Here is a 21721-nt window from a genome sequence, read left to right as displayed (position 1 = left end):
ACAGATGAGGAACATTTGTGTTTTTTTATTGCATTTATTATAGCAAATAACCATTTTGGAGGGTGTTTTAAAAAACGACAACCACGCATTGAAGAAACATTCTGCACTTTCATAACACAGTGGGATGACAATCAGTAGCTGTGACATGGTAGTGTTAATAGGCCTCGAGAGAGAGCGTTCTAGAATGAAAACAAAACATAGCCCGTAAAATAGTGACCTGCGTCATTCCACAAATCCTGTTCAAGTATTCATTGATAATGCCTTTTAGTAGTTAGCCCCTTTATTTTTATATGCAAGTACAGTATATATACAGAAATGCTGTTAAAGTATATTTTCATGATGCCGTTTAACAGTTGGCCACTTTATTTGGGACTGGTGGCATACAGTTGAATGATGGCTTCAGTCGGAGTCGCTGCTGCTACTGGAGGAGTACTGTGGGGAAAGATTCGTAAGCATGTGAATGCATTGTTAATAGGAGAAAACAAAACAAATTTATCATCTAGCGCAAGTCAGTGTTTTATTTTTCCGAGGCCGCTGAGGATCACAATTCACTAACATGGCAAGTTACAGTGGAACCTCCAAAATGAAACATAATCCACTCCTTGACACCAGCTGACTTCTAAATTGATGGATTTTTGTTTTAGATTGTCCCCAGTGGAAATAATGTAAACGTGAATTCATGAGTTGCAGGATCAAACTTGTTGCCAACTCAAAAACAGTAACTATTAACTGTACAAGTAATGTTTTTAACTGCCACACAAGTGTAAAATCAATTTAACCAGTGTAAAATGGGACAAAAACAAATGGAGATACCACACAAACAGTTTTTCCCATAGGAAATAATTCATCATTCTGTACCAGAGTCAAACTGTTTCCAACAAAATAATATTTAATTAACTGTAAAAGTAATGTTTTAAACTGTCATACAGTTGGAAAAAAAATAAGTTACCACTGTTAAACAAACAGTAGTAAAATTAAAATAAGTACAAACTACTCTCCACTTCAAGACGGCAGACACACAAATTTTCCCATAGAAAATAATATTAAGTAAATTAATCAGTCACACGGTCAAACTGTGCCGTCGGAAAAAACTTGAAAGTCAGATTTTAACTATCATACAAGTGGGGGGGGGAAATGAATCCCTGTAAAATAGCACGAAATAAAATTCCAACTAATCACAACTACTTCCCTCTTTGAAGATGCCTGACAAGATAAAATGTAAGGGGACCAAGTTACCTAGTTTTAGAAGAGCTTGCGGTATTGATTCAATTGTACTGAGCTGCCAGACGCTTTCCTTTGAGAGAATTGTGGTTCAACCCCAAATTGCTCCACTTTTGCTGTTCCACTTTGGAGGGTCCACTGCAGTGATTCTCACATTGTGGTAGGTGAGCTCCTTCTAGTGGCACGCGAAAGAATCACTGACTAGTTGAAGATGAATTTGATTTCATCTGTAAAGTGAATTCAGAGATTTTTTTTTTTTTTAAAATACTGTACACGTTTGAAGATAACTGCTGAAAACGTGCCCAGACTGAGAACTACCGGTATGTAGTGCACAATAGTGGCGCTATAGTGTTCAACTGTTTTTTTTTCATCATTTCAGTTTTCCTGATTGTTGTTTAGGTGTGGCTAAAACTACGCCCAGTGACACAATTGGCAGTCTGGCATGAGTCGCCACTCCACTTCTATATTTAAAGTTGAACACCTTGGTTCACTTTCGTGGTTAATGCCGCAATTGTGAAATACTTGGGCCCGCTGCACACCAAGCTTTTTTTTTTTTTACTTTTTAGGATGAAAACCTTTGCCTTGAACACTTTAGCCTGCTGTTCTACTATATTTTAATGTTGGTCTTGATGTAAAAAGTTTGCCGTTATGTGAGAGTGGTGTCAGTCCCACCTTGCCGCCATGTTTGTAGTAACCGTGCTTGTACATCTTGTGCACCTTCTTCAGCTTCTTACCCTTGTTCAACTTCTTGTGGGCTTTATGTGCCACCAATCCCATGGCCAAGCCAGTCAGGCCCCCGCCAAACCCCCTGCTCAAGGGATAGACTGGGTTGACCCCGCCATGGTAGAGATAGCCCTTATTGTGGTAGTTGCCCTTATAATGGTGGTAACCTTTCTGGGAGCACGGGTACGCTCCAGGGTGGACGCCTCCGACGGGGGCTACGAGGTACCCGCCAGGCGCAACTGGGTTGAAATGAGGTCCCGGACCCCCCACGTAAGGCGGCGCAACCCGGGGTGCGTTGGGTATCATGGGTGGGTTGACACCCGTTGGATACTGGACGGGCAGGTACTGTTGACTTGGCGGCTGGGGAAAGACTCCTGCTGGGGGAAAGGGGGGGTATGAAGGGTTGTAGCCAGGAGGGAAGGCTGGGTTGGATGGACCTGATGTAAACACATATATATATATTTACAAATTGGAACAGTTAGTCACGATTTTATAGCCCCCCCCCCCCAAAAAAAACAAAAAAAGTTGTATGTACAATATACCTTGATTTGGCCACATAGTTACACTTCAGATGTTAATGAAAGTTCCCTAAAGACAGAGAAAAATGGAGTAAGATATATATTTTATATACTTATTTTTTATACTTATAAATGTGTATTTTTATTTATATATCTGTGTATTTCTGTGTATTTATTTATTTTATTTTTGCCAGTATGTTAGTCAATACACAGGAAGAAAAAAGTTACCCATTACAATAAAACTACTACAAATAAAAAATAATAATCATACATAAGTAAATACAAGCTAAATTAGAACACCAAAAAGAATACAAATTTAAAACGTAATAAAAGTTGAAAAACAATAAGACTAAAATAATTTTAATGTTAAAAAAAGTAAAAAAATAAAATAAAATAAACGGCAGATAATTTCAATAATCAAAGAGAGAATTACTAAAAACTAATGTAAAAAAGACCAATAATAAAACAGTGGCAAAATCCTAAAATCGGTATACATTTTTGTATACTTGCACTGTTAGTTTAAACAATATTATGGAATATTTTTTGCGACAGAATCAGGAATAATGATGTGTCATATTAAAACAGTTCATGTTACGCAACAACACTAACTACGACGCTCATTAATCCCAACACGTTGACTACTTAACTTCGGACATTTTGGATAAATGCATAGTATGAATTAAGTATAGTATATAAGTATTTATCTTAAAAATTATCCAAATGCTCACCTTTGCTTGTTTAGTCGGTGTGGAGCTCTTAAGTAATTGTTGGTCTTCTGCATTCAGCAGCAGCAGCAATGTGAGTGACACAAACATGCCTGGAAGCCGCGCCCAGCCTTTAAACGCTCACGCCCTTCGTTTCACGTTTACACGTAATGGAACATGTTTAAAAAAAATAAAAATGTCATGTCATTGTTTCCATGTGCAGTATTGTTTACTTTTAAAGGAGGGGTTGAAACATGGAGAATACGTATGAAATGACTGGACAATTCATCAGGTACACCTGTAGGAGAGAATAATTCAGACACAAAGACGATTGATTTGTGACAATTGTAATTGCCGTTTCCGTGAAATGACACGATCGAGGAACGATTGTGTCATTTCTCCAGTCATCTCTGGTGGGAGACACTAACGTGTAAACAGACGAGCGGGGATTGAGGGCCGAGGAGGTTGCAAATCAAGACATTGGATTTGGCCAGGGTCGAGGGACAGAGGGTTGATAGAGAGAGAAAACTGGATAGAGGGGTTGACCTGCCAGGGGAGTGGCGAGAGAACAATGGGCACAACAACAGCTGGTGATAAAACTGCACAAAGTGCAAGTAGGGAATGAAGTGAACATTCGATGCTGGCCACTATATACGCAACAGCAGAATATCATACTTTTGAGTAAAAAAAAACAACAACCATTGAAGCGTTGTGGTGTGGAAGTTCATTTTGCCCCATTTGAAACCGCAAAATGTCCAACTCGGAGGACCGAACCCTGCACAAAGACGACCGAAAAGGCAAAACTATTACTTAAGATGCTCATTGAGTTGTTGTTTTTTTAATGGGATGTTCTGAAAACTCCAAATTGTACCACTTATGGGATGTCGAACATTGTAGGTTCCACTGTGTTAGCATTACATGCAATACAGTGCATTCTAACAATTCAATTTCTTTGTTTAATCAGCAAGTGGCTAATGTAATCTCAAACACATTCCCTGGCCAGTAGTGGTGGGCCGGTACAGGTAACCCACGGTGCGGTGCATTTTCGGTAGGTGTTTTGTGTTCGAACAGAAAAAAAAAGATTCTCTCCACGTTATCTCTATTTTGCTTCTCAGCTGAATCATATCACTTATTTCAAATTCATTATTATTGAAACGCAAGTTTGCCGGATACAGTATCTGACTGTAAATGATTGGACGTACAACCGGCACGCGCACACAAAGAGGATCAATGCAAAGTGAATTGGAAAGTAAAAACAAAAAACGGAGTCCATAAGGGTGAATTGTCCCGAGCAGAGTGGACTCCATGTCCCATTCTTATTGGCCAGTCACCACAATCAACATTGGTATTTAAAGTGCAAATACACAGAAAGCAGCGCAAATGCATTTTACTTTTACTACAAATAAAACTGCTTGCCGAGGAGACATTCATGGCTTTGTTTTTGTTTTGTTTTTTAGATCGAGGTGTAAACATCCACACATGTTGACTTGGCTACACAATGCAGACCTGTTGAAGAAATTTGACCTCCAACACCTTTCAGAGAAACAGCTGTTCCAACTCTTACTACAGAATGACCCCTACCTACTTCCTGAGGTAGGTAGTAATACTTAGTCAAGTACTTCTTCAGGGTGGCACGCGTGGAGCACATCTGCGTCACAGTTCCGAGGACCCGGGTTCAAATCCGGCCTCGCCTGTGTGGAGTTTGCATGTTCTCCCCGTGTCTGCGTGGGTTTTCTCCGGGTACTCTGGTTTCCTCCCACATCCTCAAAACATGCGTGGTAGGTTTTTTTTGAAGACTCTAAATTCCCTGTAGGTGTGAATGTGAGTGGGAATGGCAGTTTGTTTATATGTCCCCTGCTATTGGCTGGCGACCAGTTCAGAGTGTACCCCGCCTCTCCCTCGAAATCAGCTGGGATCGGCTCCAGCATGCCCATAACCCAAGTGAGGATAAGTGGTACAGAAAACGAAAGTCATTCTTCAGATGCCCTCAGTTGGACTAAACTTTGCGAAAGTAATTATGCTTGGATGAGTTTGGTGTGGAAACCCCACCCCCAACCACACTCCAAAATTGTTTTGAAAGTCTTCTCAGACGTATTAGTGGCAGTGCTACATTCACACTCTACTGTACTTCCCTCCAGATATGCTCCCACTACAATATGGGCGAGGGTGAGAGCGGCTTCTGCACGTTCACCTGGAGGTGCCGCAATCTTCACGTCTGCAAGCCCCATTTCACCACAGGAGTCTGTAAACAAGGCTCATCCTGTCCCAGGATCCGTGATGTTGATACCAAGGCGCACAAGTGTTTTGAAAACATCAGTCAAGAGATGATTAACAGTCTTCCAAAAGTCTACAAAAATAAATGCATCATCGGAGATCAGCAGAAGAATCCAGCCACTGCTGCTCTTGGTAATAAAAACAATGATATAAATCATCGTTGCGCATCACCTTTGGTCCAATACGTGTGTGTTTATCACATGAAGTATTTTCAGAGTCGAGATGTCCCGCCGGCTCACTGGGTGCAACTAAACCAGTGAGTGATTCTGACAAGAAGGAACTCTGCCTCTTCTTCATCAGAAAATGCTGCACTTATAAAGGTAACACGCACACGGGACATCTACGTATTGTACATTTATATTTTATATGAAACAAAAAACGGTGAGGCTTCATATAAGGATGTTTTTGAATTTTTGTAATAGTTTTTCCTCTCTCCTTTGAATTGATAATCTAGCACAATGACTCTCAAACCTTTTACACCAAGTACCACCTTAAAAGATACTTAGATATCCAAGTACCACCATAATGACCAACATTAAAATGCAGTAGGGTCGTAGACCTAAATTGTAATCAAACACAAGGCGGGTTTTATTCCTATAAAGTATATGTAATACTATTGTAAGCCACTATACAAAATTGTGCAGAATTTAAACATAAACACTGAAAAAAAACTACCTTCTCAAAACAAGTGAAACATATTTAACTAAGGTCGTTTTGTCCCTAAAATAAGTGGGGGGATTTGCCATTGGAACTAGTATGAGTTGACTTGGTAAGATTGTTAAAACAAATATTTTAGTCTTGCTGAAAATGAAATAAAAACAAAAAAATGGTCTTAAAATAAGTACAGTAAGATGTTTTCACTAGAGATAAGATAAATTCACTTCATTTTTGCAGTGAACACTGCTTGAATATTGGAAAATAAGAAAAAACTGTACCGAAGTAATGGCTCACTCCAAATGTCTTGCACATAAAAGTTAGTAACAATTGTAGCGAAATACATGTTTTAAAACAAGCTGTTCTTTGTTTAAATGCAAATGGATATTGGATTTTTTTTTTTTTTTTTTTTATCAGCAAAATTGTTCAGTTGCATTTTCCTGCTCAAATCCTCCACTGACCAGCCGCAGCATTACACTGTATGACCACCTGCACAAACTAAATCGAGCCAGCAAGAGAGCTGTATAGAAAAAGATATGCCTTGACAAATATGACCCGCTTAGTTTAGGTTCACATTAGGCCGCACGATATTTGGGGCCAAAAAAAAAAAAAAGGACGTTTGCGTTTTTTAAACCTGCGATATACTGTATATTACGATGTAAAATAAGACAAGATCAGTGTTGGGAAAGTTCGTTTTCAACGCAAACTACTTCAAAGTTTAGTTCACTGTTCCTTGTTCAAAAATTTGAACTAAGTTCACCAGTTCCAAAACAAACTAGTTCATCGTTCTTTTTTTTGTTTGTTGTCTTTTTTTCAATATGTTGCTGACAGGCTCCAAAATACTGGCATTTCATTTCCCAATCGTTGCCACCCATTCAGTCCACACTAGTAGCCAGCTGCAGCTTTCACCCTTACAATCTCAAAAACATGAGGAAAAACTTGTTTAAAATGAGGAATTCAAACAAAAACAGGACTTTTGTCCTTAATATGCAAACAAAAACACGCAACACAGTATTAAATAGTAGTATCTCATAGTATGAAATGACATTGATAACATTCCTCGCAGTTCTGGCTGACTATATTAACAAAATCATTGGTCTATTCTTGTATTACAAAACAAAATAAATTCCATAGTATCACACTGTGATTGTACAGTATTTGAACTAAAGCATTCTGATGCAAATAATAATTTTTTTCTAAGCAGAATAAATACTGAATGAAATTGCCCGATTAATATATAACAGCTCTCAAGGTCGACAGTTAGCTGTTGGTCTCAGACACTTCTGACATTCATTCGTTAAAATCACAACCTTATTCTTGTTATGATGTGACTTTACTCTCCTAAAATGACACATTTTATTGTTTATTTGAATGTACTACCTTGTCATTGTGAGGGAAAAGGATGTTGTGTGCACACCACTCCACTCACTAACTGTAGTCTGTTTGCTAACTTTTTCAAAAAATGTTTTTATTATTCCAGCAGAGAAATGTGTCCGTCTCCACTGGCACTTACCTTATAGATGGCAGGTTTTGGACACCGGCGGTGTAACCTGGGAAGACTTTACCGATATGGAGGAGATTGAGAAGGCCTACTGTGACCCAGCAAGAGATTCAAGTTCCATGGACCAGGCGTCGAACACAGATTGGCTTCCAGCCATGTAGTCATCTCTTATTATTCATTCATCCATTTTCTGAGCCGCTTATCCTCACTAGGGTCGCGGGCGTGCTGGAGCCTATCCCAGCTGACTCTGGGCGAGAGGCGGGGTACACCCCGAGCTGGTCACCAGCCACTCGCAGGGCACATATAAACAAACAACCATCCGTACTCACATTCACACCTACGGGAGAGTTTGCAATTAACCTACCTTGTATGTTTTTGGGATGTGGGAGGAAACCAGCGCACCCGGAGAAGACCCACGCGGGCACGGGGAGAACATGCAAACTCCACACAGGCGCGGCCGCCGCTCTTATTATATAATAACCAAAATATTAGAAACCACGCTCAGTAAGATGTCGTGCAGTTCTAATTTACTTACTTACTGTAAACTACTTCCGGAAAATAATTAACCTAGTAAAGGTTTTAAAGAATTGGCACAAATAAAATGAGTAAATGGGTTCTATGAGAACTAGATGGACATTTTGGTCACATTCATGCTCCATAGGGAAGTGTGTTAACGTGCGTGGTGGGTGTCAATAGGAAATGCGGGCTCTCTTAAAGGGCCTGTGCACCATGAACAAAACTGCTTACAGTGTTTGCCAACCTTTATTGAACCCAGCCCCCCCCCCCCTCCCCCTCCAGATATTTAATGCAAAAATTAAAAAAGGACACAACCATCAAAAATGTCACAACTAGTATGAGTACTCTAATACCAATGATCTCATCTCAGTGTACTTAGAAATGTATGAAATCTAGGACTGTGTAATTGAACACACTCGCCATAACTTATTGAATGGGTGAGTGAATCGCACCTTAAGCAATCAAATGGAAGAGCATTTAAAAATTCTGCATTTTACTATCTACTACTCTGCTTGGCAGAGCGGTAATAGATACTTTTCTCAAGTGTCAAAACTGGTTATTGTCTTCGGAAATGTATGCTTTTGCATACGGCTCTTATATTGGCTTTCTTTTGCTTTGCTTAATAGGTGGTTTAGCTTGCATGTACAATGTATTTTTACTGGTTTCTTCCAGCAAACCCCAGGCTCACAAAAGGCCGTCAGTTGACTTCATGGGGATGACTTGCAACGGCTCTTCTGTGCGTCGCTTGTCCACAGTCTCGTCTGTTACGAAGGCCGGTCACTTTATTCTGACAACGCAGTGGCTCTGGTACTGGAAGGATGACACTGGCAAATGGCAGGAGTTTGGCCAGGTTAGCTGCAATTATTTGTGGATTGTTCATGTATACAACTCCTTCATTTACTGCCATTTAATGTGTCTTGCTGTTGTCCTACAGAGACAATTTCAGAAATGCTCGGCGTCACCTTGGCAAGTGCCACTCTTACATCATTATCATTTTTGCAACAACATCATCATCCTTTATTCTTATGTCTGCCATCTGCAAAAAGGATCGCTTACAAAGTCATAATGTAGCAAAAGGTCACAAGTAATGGTACGCAGCCAAAGATGGTCAAGCAGAGTGTGACGTCATGAACCATACGCGTGCGGTCAATGGAACGGATATACTTTTCTGTGTTTCTTGACCTCCGATAAACCCATTGAAACTGACTCATCGAACCCAGGTTGAGAACCACCGTTTTATTATTCACTGTCAAAAAGGTGTCAAAATAAATTGATGTGACATCATTTGAAATATGAATATCAAAGTAAGTACATGGTAGGCAAAGGAAATCAAATGGGTTTCATGTTCATCAAAATAATTATTAATCAAATTTCCAATGTATTCAAAGATATAACCAATTTCACAAAGCTTCTGAATTGGAAAATTCATATTTTATATATACACAGATCAAATATAAATTTTATATAACCTTTGCATGTATTATTGTTCCATAACGCTGTTACACTTTCAGTCTAACTTTGCTTAGCTGGGAACAACCAGCTATTGTTTTGTCTGTCATCTCCTGATAAGGATGCAGCTGGCTGGGATGCGTGTGAAGCTTTTCCTCAAGGAAATTTACTGAATCTGGCTGAAGGGCCTTCCGTATAATTTTTTTTTTCGGTTTTTGGCGTTTCGGCTTCGGAGAGAGTGTGGGGGCTTTGCGAAGAGCATGAGGCCAGCCGGCCATCTCCCCCATCTCATGTTCAATATGCGCACTGCCCATTTTCTTTTCTGCCCTCCTCTTTGAATTTTGATACCATGTCCAAATCTTTTCTCATTAGTGTCTTTTTTTTCATTTTTTTTTCAATTTCCTCACGCACGTTGACTAGTTTTAACTGTTTGAGCTTATTCTCACGCAAAATGCCCTTTCATTGCTAGTGAATGTCATTCTTCACCATGAAAAAAAGTAAATAATTAAACTAACATACGTTTAACCTTAAATATCTTTTGGTCAATTGGGTAAGAATTGGGTATGTTATTCGATTATGAAATGATGTAAAGATCTAAAACTACATTAAACATACTCTACTCGTTTCATTTTGTCCCTTTGTGGCTCTTCAGAGCGAGGTTAGCACGCCAGCCTCTCTCACTTCCGAAGCGCTGGAGAATATTTACTTGGCAGACCAAAAGACACAAGTGACTTTCATTGCTGGCGGGCATCAGTATGTGATGTACTTCAGAGATAAAGCAGGAACTCAGCGTATGTATCAGGAAAATATAAAACACTCCACCAAGCGGGAGGTTCGAAGGAGGCCTCGCTTTGTGTCCTACCATGATGTGGAGGTGATTTTGAAGAGGTACGTTTGTCTCTTACACATTCAGATGTTATTCCTCTCAGGGACTGTTTTCAACTTCAAACTGATAACGCTGAACACCATTTTTGTCATTTGCTTACAGTATGTCAGCTGTGCCTTGGAGATTTAAAAAACAATCATTTGTAATGTATTTGAAAATGACAATTGCTTTTCTGTAAATCCCAAAAATGGTAGTCTTTGACAACATTGCTAATGTGTATTGTGAGCATGCGTGAGTACTACACGACAAAAACGAGTAGGTTTTTTTTTTTTTTTTTTTTTCATGTGGTAAATGCACTGCTACTGAAACCAGCATTATTTTACATGTCAGATTTTAGCATTAAGATTATGATGACAATGACATTATGCCGTTATTGGCTAAAACAAAACCAAAAACAGTTGAAGGGCATGTGTGGGATGTAGACACGTGTAGCTTTAAAAAGGAAAGACTTAACGAAATATAGCCTATTGCCAACAACTGGTCTGGTATGAGTATTACGTTTTCAGAGATTTCTCAGGTCCGTGTGACCATGGATAGTGTGTCATTATGTTAAACTTTCCCAAAAAAAACTTGGAGTCAAGGTTTTGAGCTGCAAAGTTTTGTAAATTCTTCCTTCTTTTCCTAGCAGTTTGTGGAAATACTGTATCTCAATAAATGTTTTGTCACACAGCTCCAAGTCTTCCACAGAAGAGTTCCCTCCCCATTGGGACAAAAATGCCCTTCCCGACATTGGATTCAAGGTGTCTTTCATCGCTCCTTACTGTGCTGACATTTTGTGATTCTGCTGTAAGAACGTATTTAAAAACATCTTCCTTGTCCCTTTTGTCAGATGGTGCCGCTTCCCAAATCGACTGAGTACAACAGGATTGAATGTTTGTTCAAGGCAACGATGCCAAACGTTACGATCCAGAGTATCAAGAGGATCCAGAACCCTTATCTGTGGACACGCTTTCAGATGTAAATCTCACACAGGATTTGAAAATCCAAAACGATGGCTGTGCAACTCGTTATAAGACACATAACTACACACATTTCAATGTTTGTCTGCGTTCAGGCAGAGAGATCAGATGAAGAAGAGAAATGGAGGGAAAGCTGTCGCTGAGCAGTACTTGTTCCACGGGACTAATTATAACTTGATCGACGCCATCTGTGAGCAAAACTTTGACTGGAGGATGAGCGGCATCCACGGCACGGCCTTCGGCAAAGGTATCCATGTTGAAGATGATGATATCCTGTTTCCTGTCTGGAAATGATTTGTTGAGTTGCAATGCAGGTGTTAAAAGTTGAAATCCACGTTTAATTACTGGAACAAATTGTCTCGACAGGATGCTACTTTGCCAAACAGGCTTCTTACTCAAACCGATATTCCACAGCCAGAGGTGTGAACAAGAGTATGTTTGTGGCTCTAGTCCTGGTAGGCGAGTACACCAAGGGAAGCAGCCACTTTACCCGCCCAGCAGCCAAAGGAAAGAGCACAACCCTTTATGATAGCTGTGTTGATGATGAGACAAGCCCCAATATTTTTGTCATCTTTGATAGTCATCAGATGTATCCCGAGTACCTTATTGACTACTCTGAGTAGCAATAGCAGTAGTTGCTTAAGGTGATTGGGGAGGATTCTAAAGACTCTTTGTCTCCCTGACCTTGTGAAGTCAAAACGCTTTAACGATCGTAGTGTTTTCAATGAGAATGTAGAATGATCACAACCCATTGTGGGCCGCTTGTTCCCCTCAGTTGTTTGGATTTCATTAAAACATTTAATCCTACATTATGAAACCGCTGGCATCCCAAAACATTTTAACTGCAGAATTCATGACGTTCTTACATCTTTAAAACCAAGTTTAAAATATATATATATTTTTTTTAACATAAAAACAATCAATCTTAACCTTTGCGATGAAGGCTTAAATGCAAACGTAACTCATGTCCAGGCTCTACCTTATCTCATAACATTCTTATTCGTCACGTGTAAAAATAAGTTAACCACTGTGAAACATGCATGAGTGTGTTTGAATCTTACTTTACATAACTTCTGTTGTTTTTCCCCCCTTCTCTTAACTTCACTGGTTAGGGCTCCTCCTTCTTTTGGAGGTAGTGCACGACCAGAAAAAGAAAATGTCTGCAGAGTTGATATTTTGATGATCGATGAACTGGGGTCTCGCATGATGATTAGCCATAGTGTTGTAAAAGCATTGCAAAAAAAAAACAAAAAAAGCAGAACACATTCAAAATCATTCTTTTGACTCCTGAATTGTACTGCTTTAAGGGTGTTGGATTTCAGGTTCCACTACATAATGTTTACTGTGTGCATGTTGTGCCAATCAGAGCTCGAGTTTCAACATTACTGTTGACTTAGAATTGTTCTTTAACTTGAAAAATGACTTGTTACATTTGTTTTTTCATGATTTCAAATAAACAAGCATGACTTTTTTAATTTCTCACTTCACAGCTGATTAATAAATTACCATAATCAAGAAACTGGTGAGTTATGTTTATGTAATACATTTACAAAAATGTCCCAAAATAAAACTCTCATGATGGGGTGTTGTGGGTAGAATTTTGAGGGGAAAAAAAATCTGAATAAGGCTGTAACAAAATGTGAAGCACTGTGAATATTTTCCAGATGCACTGCATACATTTTAAAATGCATGCCTGACAAAGACGAAAAATCCTAAAGAAAAATTATGTGGTGGCAGATTAAGGTTTGGGTAAAAAAAAAAATCATCAGCAAACCCCACCCACCATAAGCCACAGCAAACGGCGAAACATAGCGACGTCCTTGATCCAAGTTTTATCACATCAAACATTTTCAAGAGCAACTTTGTACCTTTTTTTTTTTTTTTTAACTTTAACTGCAACATGGCTGTACTTTGCAAGACTTCACATTTCAAATCACATATTTACACTCCCCACAAACTAAAAACTGTGCATAATCCATTTCAATAATGTATTTAAATTGTTCATGACTTTTATTCACATTGTGAAAAGGCTTTTACTCATAAGTGGCATGTCCATCCTCAGGTTAATTTTGGTATTGGTATAGATGGCGCAAAAATGACACTTATTGTGGCTGACTCAGCAGATATGTAAAAAGGGATGGGACACAAAATGCACCGATTATTACAGGTTTTACTACACAAAAGAGTAACTGTGAAAAGTGTAAATTAAGTGACATTTTATCTCATTGCTGCTTCAAGATTGGGATTCTTTTAGCGAAGATGGCTTATATTTGGTTTGGTTGTTCCAATGTTGGAGATGTGTGACTTGTCTTCAGTGTTCTGTTTCCTGAACAAAGTTAAAGGGCTCCACTTGTTTTGAAAGAAAATTCCCCCCCACCCGCCCCCCATTTCAGATTTAGCAGCGCATCACATTTAATTCAGAGGTCATCTGTTGTCTCTTTTTGTGATCTTGATAAAAATGCCATTTTTGGGGCCCAGGGTGCTTGATGACTTCAACTGGAGCGGAACCTGGAGGAGGAAAAGAGTCCAAAGATGTTCCATAATGGTTAAGACACTAAAAGCAGACGCACATTAAATAATGCAACCCACCTGTGTCTCAGAGCAGGTTATGATGTTGAACCTGTGGAAAAGACAAACCAGAGCCATCTTGATTTCCAATTGGGCAAGCCTCATGCCCACACAGTTGCGGGGCCCCGCCCCAAAAGGCAGGTACACAAACGGGTGCCTACTGGCTTTCGCCTCAGGGGTGAATCTAGAAGAGACACGCATGCTTTTCATTTCACAGGCTTGCGTTTACTACAACCTATATTAACCATGAGCAAGAAAATTATGCCTGTATACTAGTAGACTCACACCAGGTGTCAAGGTGAAATGTGAAAAATTGATCTCCATTTAAAACAATTTATGTGGTGCTGTTTGAGTTTGTATTATTTCTCAACTGGTTAGTATTCAATCAAAAAACTAAATGCATCTTTCACAACAAGTGCCATTACGTTTCTCATACCCACAATTGATTGAATGGAAATGAAATGATTGAAGGCAAATTCATTTCATTGATGAAAATTTCAGCTTGTCGCAAACTTCAGAACGCTGAGGCGGACGTGCTGATCACTCGCCGCCTTGCCGCTGTTACTCATACAACTCGGTAATATCGTTATATAAATTTCAAATGACAGTAACTACTACTATTTATTACATTTAGGAAGGGACATGTCTACCTCTCAGGGATGAACTTCTCGGGCTCAGGCCAGTGCTCCGGGTCATAGTGAAGGAAACCCGCTGGGATCTCCAATAAGGCTCCTTTTGGCAAGGACACTCCATTCACCACGCAGTCCTGCTCGATTTCTCGTGAAAACCTTGAGCAACGTCATGAAATATCCATTTTTTTTTTAAACTTATTTTCTCTCATTCTCGTTTTGGTCTTATATTGCCACCTGTAATTGTTGTGACCTTCACCTGAATCCAGGAGGATAGAGCCGCAATGCTTCACATACAACCATATCTAAATATTTCAGCTCCTGGACATTAGTGTAGTCAGGAGACTCCTACAGTGACAGGGAACACAGGTTGAAGCGCCAAACTTTCAGCATCAAGAGAAACGGCAAACAAGGCAACAAGCTCACATGTTTGCTGAAAAAGTCATCCACCTCCTCCTGGACTCGGCGCTGACACTCTGGATGGATTGCCAGGAGGTAGCAGGTGAAGGCCAGAGTGCTGCTGCTGGTCTCGTGGCCAGCCAGCAGGAAGACAAAAGCTTGGCCGACAATTTCATCTTCTGTTATGACCTTTTTGGATGGTCGCCGGGTGGGCGAATCCGAAAGGTGAAGACTAGCCTCTGAACTCCTGTGATCAGGCTCAGCACTGTTGCTCGTTGCGTCAAAGTGCTCCAAAGACACACCCTCCTTGCGACTGCGCGCATCCAACATCAGCTGAAGGAAATCCCGCCGCCTCTATGTATAGATCCATTTAATATTCATTCATCATAAAATGTTAAAACTGAATTAATATGGACCCCTGTAAGGGTCACAATGCATTTAAGAGGATCTGTTCAGACCTGCTCAGGAGGTTGCTCCTCCCTCTGTCTAATGATCCATTGAATGCTGTTGATGAAGAACTCACTCATTTGGCGGCGACGTTTGTTGGGGATGATTCCCGCCAGTGGAGCCATAACGTGTGGAAAAGCAACTGCAGATAAAGTCATTGAATTACTCAAATTATGATAGTTTAGCCTCACATACTATTTATTATTTCTCTCTCTCATTGTTAGGTTTACTTCAATATATGTACTGGAGATGGTGGGATTTTTTTGTCTGCATTTGAGAAGTCCTGTTTTGTTGATGGGCCTTGAAACATCACTCCCTGAATCCTCAAAAGAGGGTACTAGCCACTGAGTTAGCGGCGAGCTAACTCAACTTTCAACTGGAGGCACAGAAGGTGGTTTGTTTGTGCTGAATAATTTAACTACTGAATACAGCTGTTTATATACTGTAACTCATTACTGTGTACTGTATATGCTACATGCATGGTGTTGGTACTTTATGGTCTTCTACGTTTTAGGTGTTTTGCAGCTATCTCGTGGCATCTAAGGCAATTACAAAACCCGTTTACAGTTGGTCACGCATGAATTACTCAAGGATTTTCGGTGTTCGCCGCAGTGCATAGTGCAATTTCTGTGGTTGTTCATCGCAAAGGTGTTTTATCAAAATCTTCCTTAGCACAATCGATGGGGAACAGTCATGCTGGGACTGAAAAGGGCCTTTCCAAATCTGTTCCCACAAATGGGTAATCCTAGAGTTGTCTAAAAAGTAAGATTAAGAATTTTCTGGGGGGGAAAAAAAAAGCTCGAGAGGTTTTGTACTATTATCCATGTATGGTACATATACACGCATGTGAAAGTACTGACAAATTGTTCTCTTTATGTTATGATTACGTGATAAAACAGGATGTCCTTACTGAAAAAAAGCATGATGGGCCTGAAGAAAGAAAATGAGAAGAACATCTGAGCATGGTGGACAAATGGGTCGTCTGGGTTGTTCTGAGAGTCCACCTGGGTTGCAAACGCCACACTGGCAATTACGTCCATAGTGAAGCAGCCGAAACACCTGACGTGAAAAAGGGAGAGAAACACAAATTCAATGGCTAAATTGCCCATCTTCTTTTGTGTTTAAAATTTGCATTCACCTGTGAATATCAAAGGCCTCCCCTGATTCAGCGTAGCCATCCAAGTTGTTCATCAGGGCGTTCGTGGTTGTTTGGATGAATGGAACCATCTACTCGAACACAAGTTTTGTCATGACAATTAGGCTTTGCACTATTGTAATACTTATACAATACAAATTAACAAATTATCCATCCACCCATCCATGTTCTATAGCACTTGTCCTCATTGGAGTTGCAAGTGAGCTGGACCCTATCCCAGGTGACTCTGGGTGAGAGGTGGGGTACGCATTCATACTCCCATTCACACTTCTGGGCAATTTCAAGCTTTCAATTAACCCACTATGCATATTTAGTGCGTGTGAGGAAGCAGGAGGACCTGGACAAAACCCAAACAAGCACAGGGAGAAAACGTCACACAATTGATGCACAGTATACTCTTATGTTCATTAACACTCTGCTTTTCAATTTTTCTTTTTGTGTTTATATGTGGGGGCAGCAGGGGTGGGTCTTGTATAGATCTTGTCATTTTAATTGCCGGTTTGAATTCCTGTAAAGCACTTTGTGTTGCATTTTAATGTATGAAACGTGCTATATAAATTTGAATTCTAAACACTTTCTATACTCAAACACCTTTTACATACAGTAATGCACAGTAAGACTCACCACTATGTACATTTTATTCCATGTACAAACTCCAATGAAGTTGGGATGTAAAATATTAATAAAAACAGAATACAAAGATTTCCAAATCCTTTCTGACCTATAATCCATGGAATGAATTACTAAGACAAGATACTTAAAAGTTCAAATTGCTAATTTTTTTTTTTGCAAACATTCACTAATTTTGAATGTGATGCCTGCATCACATTCCAAAGCTGGGACAGAGGCCTGTTTAAAAAAGAAAAAGAAAAAAGGAGAAATAAAGTAATTGATATCTATCAGTCTGGAAAGGGGTAGAAAAGCCAATTCTAAAGCGAACCACAGGGAGAGCCATTATCCTCACATGGGGAAAACACAGAACACAAAAGGTGAGCCTTCCCATGAGTGGCCAGCCTCCAAAGATGACCCCAATAGAACACAAATGACTCACCCAGAAGACCACAAAGGAACTCAGGACAACTTCTAAAGAACTGCAGGCCTACCTTGCTTCAGTTAAGGTCAGTGTTCATGACACAACAATAAGGGAGAGACTGGGCAAAACTGGCATCTTTGGCAGAGTTTCAAGGTGAAAACCACCGCCGACCAAAAAGAACATGCAGGCTCATCTTACCTTTACAAAAAAAAATGTTTAAAAAAATTCCCAAAACTTGGGAGAATATTAGATGGACTGACAAGATGAAAGTTAAGCTTTTTGGAAGGTGTGCATCTTAAATGAAAGTTGTTCACAAAGTGCTGAACACATCTTTGCTTGTGAACAACTGAGCCTTTCAGGGATGCTCCTTTTATACCCAATCATGACACTCACTTGTTTCTAATGAACCTGTTCACCTATGGAACGTTACAAAATTGCATTCCTCTGCTTTCCCAGTCCTTTGTTGCCCCTGCCCGACCTTTGTGGGGATGTGTTTCAAGCATTAAATTCAAAATGGGAGAATATTTGCAAAAAAAACAACAACAACAACATTCATCAGTTTGAACATTCTTGTCTTTGTGGTGTATTCAACTGAATATAGGTTGAAAAGGATTTGCAAATGTATTCTGTTTTTATTTACATTTGACACAAGGTCCCAACTTCATTGGACTTGGGGTTTTTATTTAACCTAAAGAAACCAGAGGTTCCTCTGTGTGCTACAACTGCAATATTAGTAAAAGTAAAAAAAATTCAGTTCACAATATCTATATTATAGTCCATTGTTGTCTTAGTGTTTATAAGCAAGTACAGCATATCTGGCTTATACTGTGCACTAAGGTCTGCTTAAATATATTTGGAGAAAAGTCTCTATTTCTGGCATTAAATAATACTATTTCAAGTATTGTACTGTATGCCAAAGTTGAAATGTTAACGTAAACTTGAAGTTGTTTCATTTAACATATCCTGTATGTAATAGATATGTTGTAGCACTACCTCAAAAATGCAAATACACCTGAGTACAAATAAGCCAAATATACTTTTCTGACAGTATATGCCGAGTGTACGGTCCCCTCCTGTATTTAAAATATCGAATTTCCTACCTCTTTCATTCTGGCAGCACTGAAGGACGGAGTCAGTATACCCCTGACTCTTTTCCACTGTTCATTCTTCAACATGAGGAGACAATCGCTCATGGGTTTGTTGGCAAAGCGATTAGTCTACATTCACGGGAACAACATTTCATTAATTACATTTAATGACTGATTAACTTCACAACGGCATCAGGAGTTACCACACATAGTACAGTAAATCCATTCACCGGGTACTATACAATACGAGCCTCACAATCTAATGAGATTCAACTCTCAGTGTGATGCTGTGCCGTTCTACGCTAAACTACAGTCACAATAATGAATATACTCTTAAATTAATACCTACAGTATATGACAGTGTGAATCAAAACTGAGACCTATTATCTTAAAAAGTATATCTTTTTATTGGATCTCATTATGTTGTGCTGGTGTCCCTAATGTTGTGGCCAGGGCAGGAAGAGAGAGAGAAGCATGTACATATTGAAATTGCAAGAGAAGCAGTCACATGTTGCATGTTGTTCTTCATGCACTCACCATTCTGTTTGGAAAGCTGCTGAACTCTCTCACCAGCACTTGTCTCAGCATGTCAGGGTCTGCCACGACAACCACTGCCCTCCTTCCTAAATAATACCTTAAACATAAGTACAAAGTGGGGGCTCGGCTAATAACACTGACCTCAAGAAGCCATGACTGTATGTTAGAAATGATGCTGAAGAAAATGTTTTGTAACTACCCGCACACTCGACCATATCTCTTTATGAGGTCAGACACGGGATGGAAAAAACCCTGAAATTACATAAGGAAGAAAGGGGGGAAAAAAGGGCTTATATAACAACTAGATGCAAACACACATTTAATGTAAATTTGTTTGTTTGCAAGCTAGTATGATACAAAAACTACACAACCGACTTCCATGAACCTTTGCAGAGGGCTGGTACATGTGGCAAGCAAGAAGCTTTTAAAGAAGTGAATCTGGGGGGGAAGCCACAGCTCTGTCTATATAAGACCTTACAGCTCACAGTGCATGTCGGAGCAAATGATAATCATGAGGTCGAAGGAACTGCCTGAAGAGCTCAGAGACAGAATTGCGGCAAGGCGCAGATCTGGCCAAGGTTACAAAAAATTACAATCAGAACCCTTCTTCGAGCTGGCCGTCCGGCCAAACTGAGCAATTGGGATAGAAGAGCCTTGGTGAGAGAGGTAAAGAAGAACCCAAAGATCACTGTGGCTAAACTCCAGAGATGTAGTCGGGAGAAAGTTCTAGAAAGTCAACCATCATGCAGCCTTCCACCAATTGGGGTTTTACGGCAGAGTGGCCCGACAGAAGCCTCTCTCAGTGCAAGACACATGAAAGCCCGCATGGCGCTTGCTAAAAAACTCTTGAAGGACTCCAAGATGGTGATAAATAACAGTATCTGGTCTGATGAGACCAAGATAGAACTTTTTGGCCTTGATTCTAAGCGGTATGTGTGGAGAAAACCAGGCACTGCTCATCACCTGTCCAATACAGTCCCAACAGTGAAGCATGGTGGTGGCAGCATCATACTGTGGGGGTGTTTTTCAGCTGCAGGGACTGGATGACTGGTTGCAATCAAAGGAAAGATTAATGCGACCAAATACAGGGATATCCTGGACGAAAACCATCTCCAGAGTGCTCAGGACCTCAGACTGGGCCAAAGGTTCACCTTCCAACAAGAAAATGACCCTAAGCACACAGCTAAAATAACGAAGGAGTGACTTCAGAACGACTCCGTGACTGTTTTTGAATGGCCCAGGCAGAGCCCTGACTTAAACCCAATTGAGCATCTCTGGAGAGACCTGAAAATGGCTGTCCACCAACGTTCACCATCCAACCTGAACTCCAGAACTGGAGAGGATCTGCAAGGAGGAATGGCAGAGGACCCCCAAATCCAGATGTGAAAAACTTGTTGCAGTATTCCTAAAAAGACTCATGGCTGTATTATTATTATCCTCCCTAGGGTCGCAGGTGTACTGGAGCCTATCCCAGCTGACTCTGGGCGAGCGGCGGGGTACACCCTGAACTGGTCGCCAGGCAGTCGCAGGATACATATAAACATACAACCAATCTGTCCGAACCCACCTCACGAAACAGGAATAGGTTGCCGAAAAAGGGGACTGGTTTTGGATGTTCGATTCCACATCGAGTGAGGACTGAAAAGGGGTAAACTGAATACCTGTGGAAAAAAAATTTATCAATAAAACTTAAAATAAGAAATATATTCTCTCAGACACAGTATAGACTGGCATATTTCCAAGTGTTATCGTTAGCTGGCTAAATCACTTTGGCAACCAAGTTTTTAATCTGATTGCGGAAGCAGTCAGAACATCAGAATAATACTCACCAGTACAGAAGAGCCAGGAAGAAGATGCCGAGTGTCACATATGATCCACTGGTCTCCATGTGGAATATGTTTACAAAGTCAAGCATGGCCTCCATGATGTAATCATTTAAAAAGAAAAGGTCAGTTCTGGGCCACACGCAGCCAACATTTCTAAAAAAAAAAAAAAAAAAAACAACACACTGTATACTGAATACAACCATTGTATAATATTAAACAAAACAGAAGAGTAATTGCAATAGTTTTGTACCACATAACATCAAACATCTTTATCAAGCATCTCTTTACGTTTAACTACGTGCACTTGTCAAAATTACATTCAATAAATGAAATGAGGTCTGTGTTAACAACGATAATAATACTGCGTTATATCATGTTTTTAACAGAGGATTGTGCATGCGTACTGGAAACCACAAACACAGTATTACAAATCATAAAGAATGAGAAAACTTTACGGTACCTCTCTGACAGCTAACGCTGCTGTCCGGTTACTAAACCAACCAGTCTGTCCAGATTCTTCGTCGAGCTCAAAAAGATAACATTGTTCACCTTTGCTCTGTGTTTCTAAGTGCGTATGATGTGTTTTTGGCCATTTGCAAGTCGTAGCATCTCTTCTTCGTCTTGTCTTGGAAC

At 40.0% G+C, this 21721-nt stretch overlaps 3 protein-coding genes across 12 annotated transcripts in view; 1 reads left to right on the top strand and 2 right to left on the bottom strand.

Moving 5' to 3' along the window:
- parp12a (poly (ADP-ribose) polymerase family, member 12a) overlaps positions 1–14881 on the top strand; it is an 18305-nt gene extending 3424 nt beyond the window's left edge. For 4 of the 6 annotated variants that reach the window (XM_061772395.1, XM_061772391.1, XM_061772396.1 and 1 more), the window contains 10 exons: positions 4624–4759; positions 5305–5572; positions 5647–5760; positions 7575–7752; positions 8784–8961; positions 10213–10448; positions 11117–11186; positions 11276–11403; positions 11501–11652; positions 11772–12880. In XM_061772395.1, the coding sequence (XP_061628379.1) occupies positions 4646–4759; positions 5305–5572; positions 5647–5760; positions 7575–7752; positions 8784–8961; positions 10213–10448; positions 11117–11186; positions 11276–11403; positions 11501–11652; positions 11772–12028 (1695 nt within the window). In that variant the 5' untranslated portion in view covers positions 4624–4645 and the 3' untranslated portion in view covers positions 12029–12880. Of the gene's footprint in view, positions 1–4623; positions 4760–5304; positions 5573–5646; positions 5761–7574; positions 7753–8783; positions 8962–10212; positions 10449–11116; positions 11187–11275; positions 11404–11500; positions 11653–11771; positions 12881–14607 lie in introns of those variants that run through there. The other 2 variants (XM_061772393.1, XM_061772392.1) reach the window with 2 other exon arrangements.
- Positions 11–3302, bottom strand: LOC133477569 (splicing factor 3A subunit 2-like). Of its 2 annotated transcripts, none has more exons than XM_061772407.1 (4): positions 3191–3302; positions 2487–2532; positions 1894–2381; positions 11–432 (listed from the first exon to the last, which is right to left on the bottom strand). In XM_061772407.1, the coding sequence occupies exons 2-4, from the start codon at positions 2500–2502 to the stop codon at positions 400–402; spliced, it is 537 nt and encodes a 178-aa protein (XP_061628391.1). In that variant the 5' UTR covers positions 2503–2532; positions 3191–3302; the 3' UTR covers positions 11–399. The 2 variants fall into 2 exon arrangements, with proteins under 2 accessions (XP_061628391.1, XP_061628392.1); XM_061772408.1 differs by having other exon boundaries at positions 1956–2381.
- tbxas1 (thromboxane A synthase 1 (platelet)) lies at positions 13380–21721 on the bottom strand. Of its 4 annotated transcripts, XM_061772397.1 has the most exons (14): positions 21549–21721; positions 21092–21241; positions 20830–20923; positions 19462–19514; positions 19263–19359; positions 18738–18854; positions 16587–16675; positions 16359–16507; positions 15460–15590; positions 15029–15355; positions 14862–14950; positions 14624–14761; positions 13995–14157; positions 13380–13913 (listed from the first exon to the last, which is right to left on the bottom strand). In XM_061772397.1, exons 2-14 carry the CDS (start codon positions 21184–21186, stop codon positions 13830–13832), a joined length of 1626 nt encoding a protein of 541 aa, XP_061628381.1. In that variant the 5' UTR covers positions 21187–21241; positions 21549–21721; the 3' UTR covers positions 13380–13829. The 4 variants fall into 4 exon arrangements, with proteins under 4 accessions (XP_061628381.1, XP_061628382.1, XP_061628383.1 ...); XM_061772398.1 differs by lacking the exons at positions 19263–19359; positions 19462–19514; XM_061772399.1 differs by lacking the exons at positions 21092–21241; positions 21549–21721 and having other exon boundaries at positions 19263–19348; positions 20830–20927.

This window comes from Phyllopteryx taeniolatus, chromosome 5 (assembly GCF_024500385.1).
Source record: "Phyllopteryx taeniolatus isolate TA_2022b chromosome 5, UOR_Ptae_1.2, whole genome shotgun sequence".
In the NCBI taxonomy this organism is placed as follows: domain Eukaryota; kingdom Metazoa; phylum Chordata; class Actinopteri; order Syngnathiformes; family Syngnathidae; genus Phyllopteryx; species Phyllopteryx taeniolatus.
This window is presented reverse-complemented; position numbering and strand designations above follow the sequence as displayed.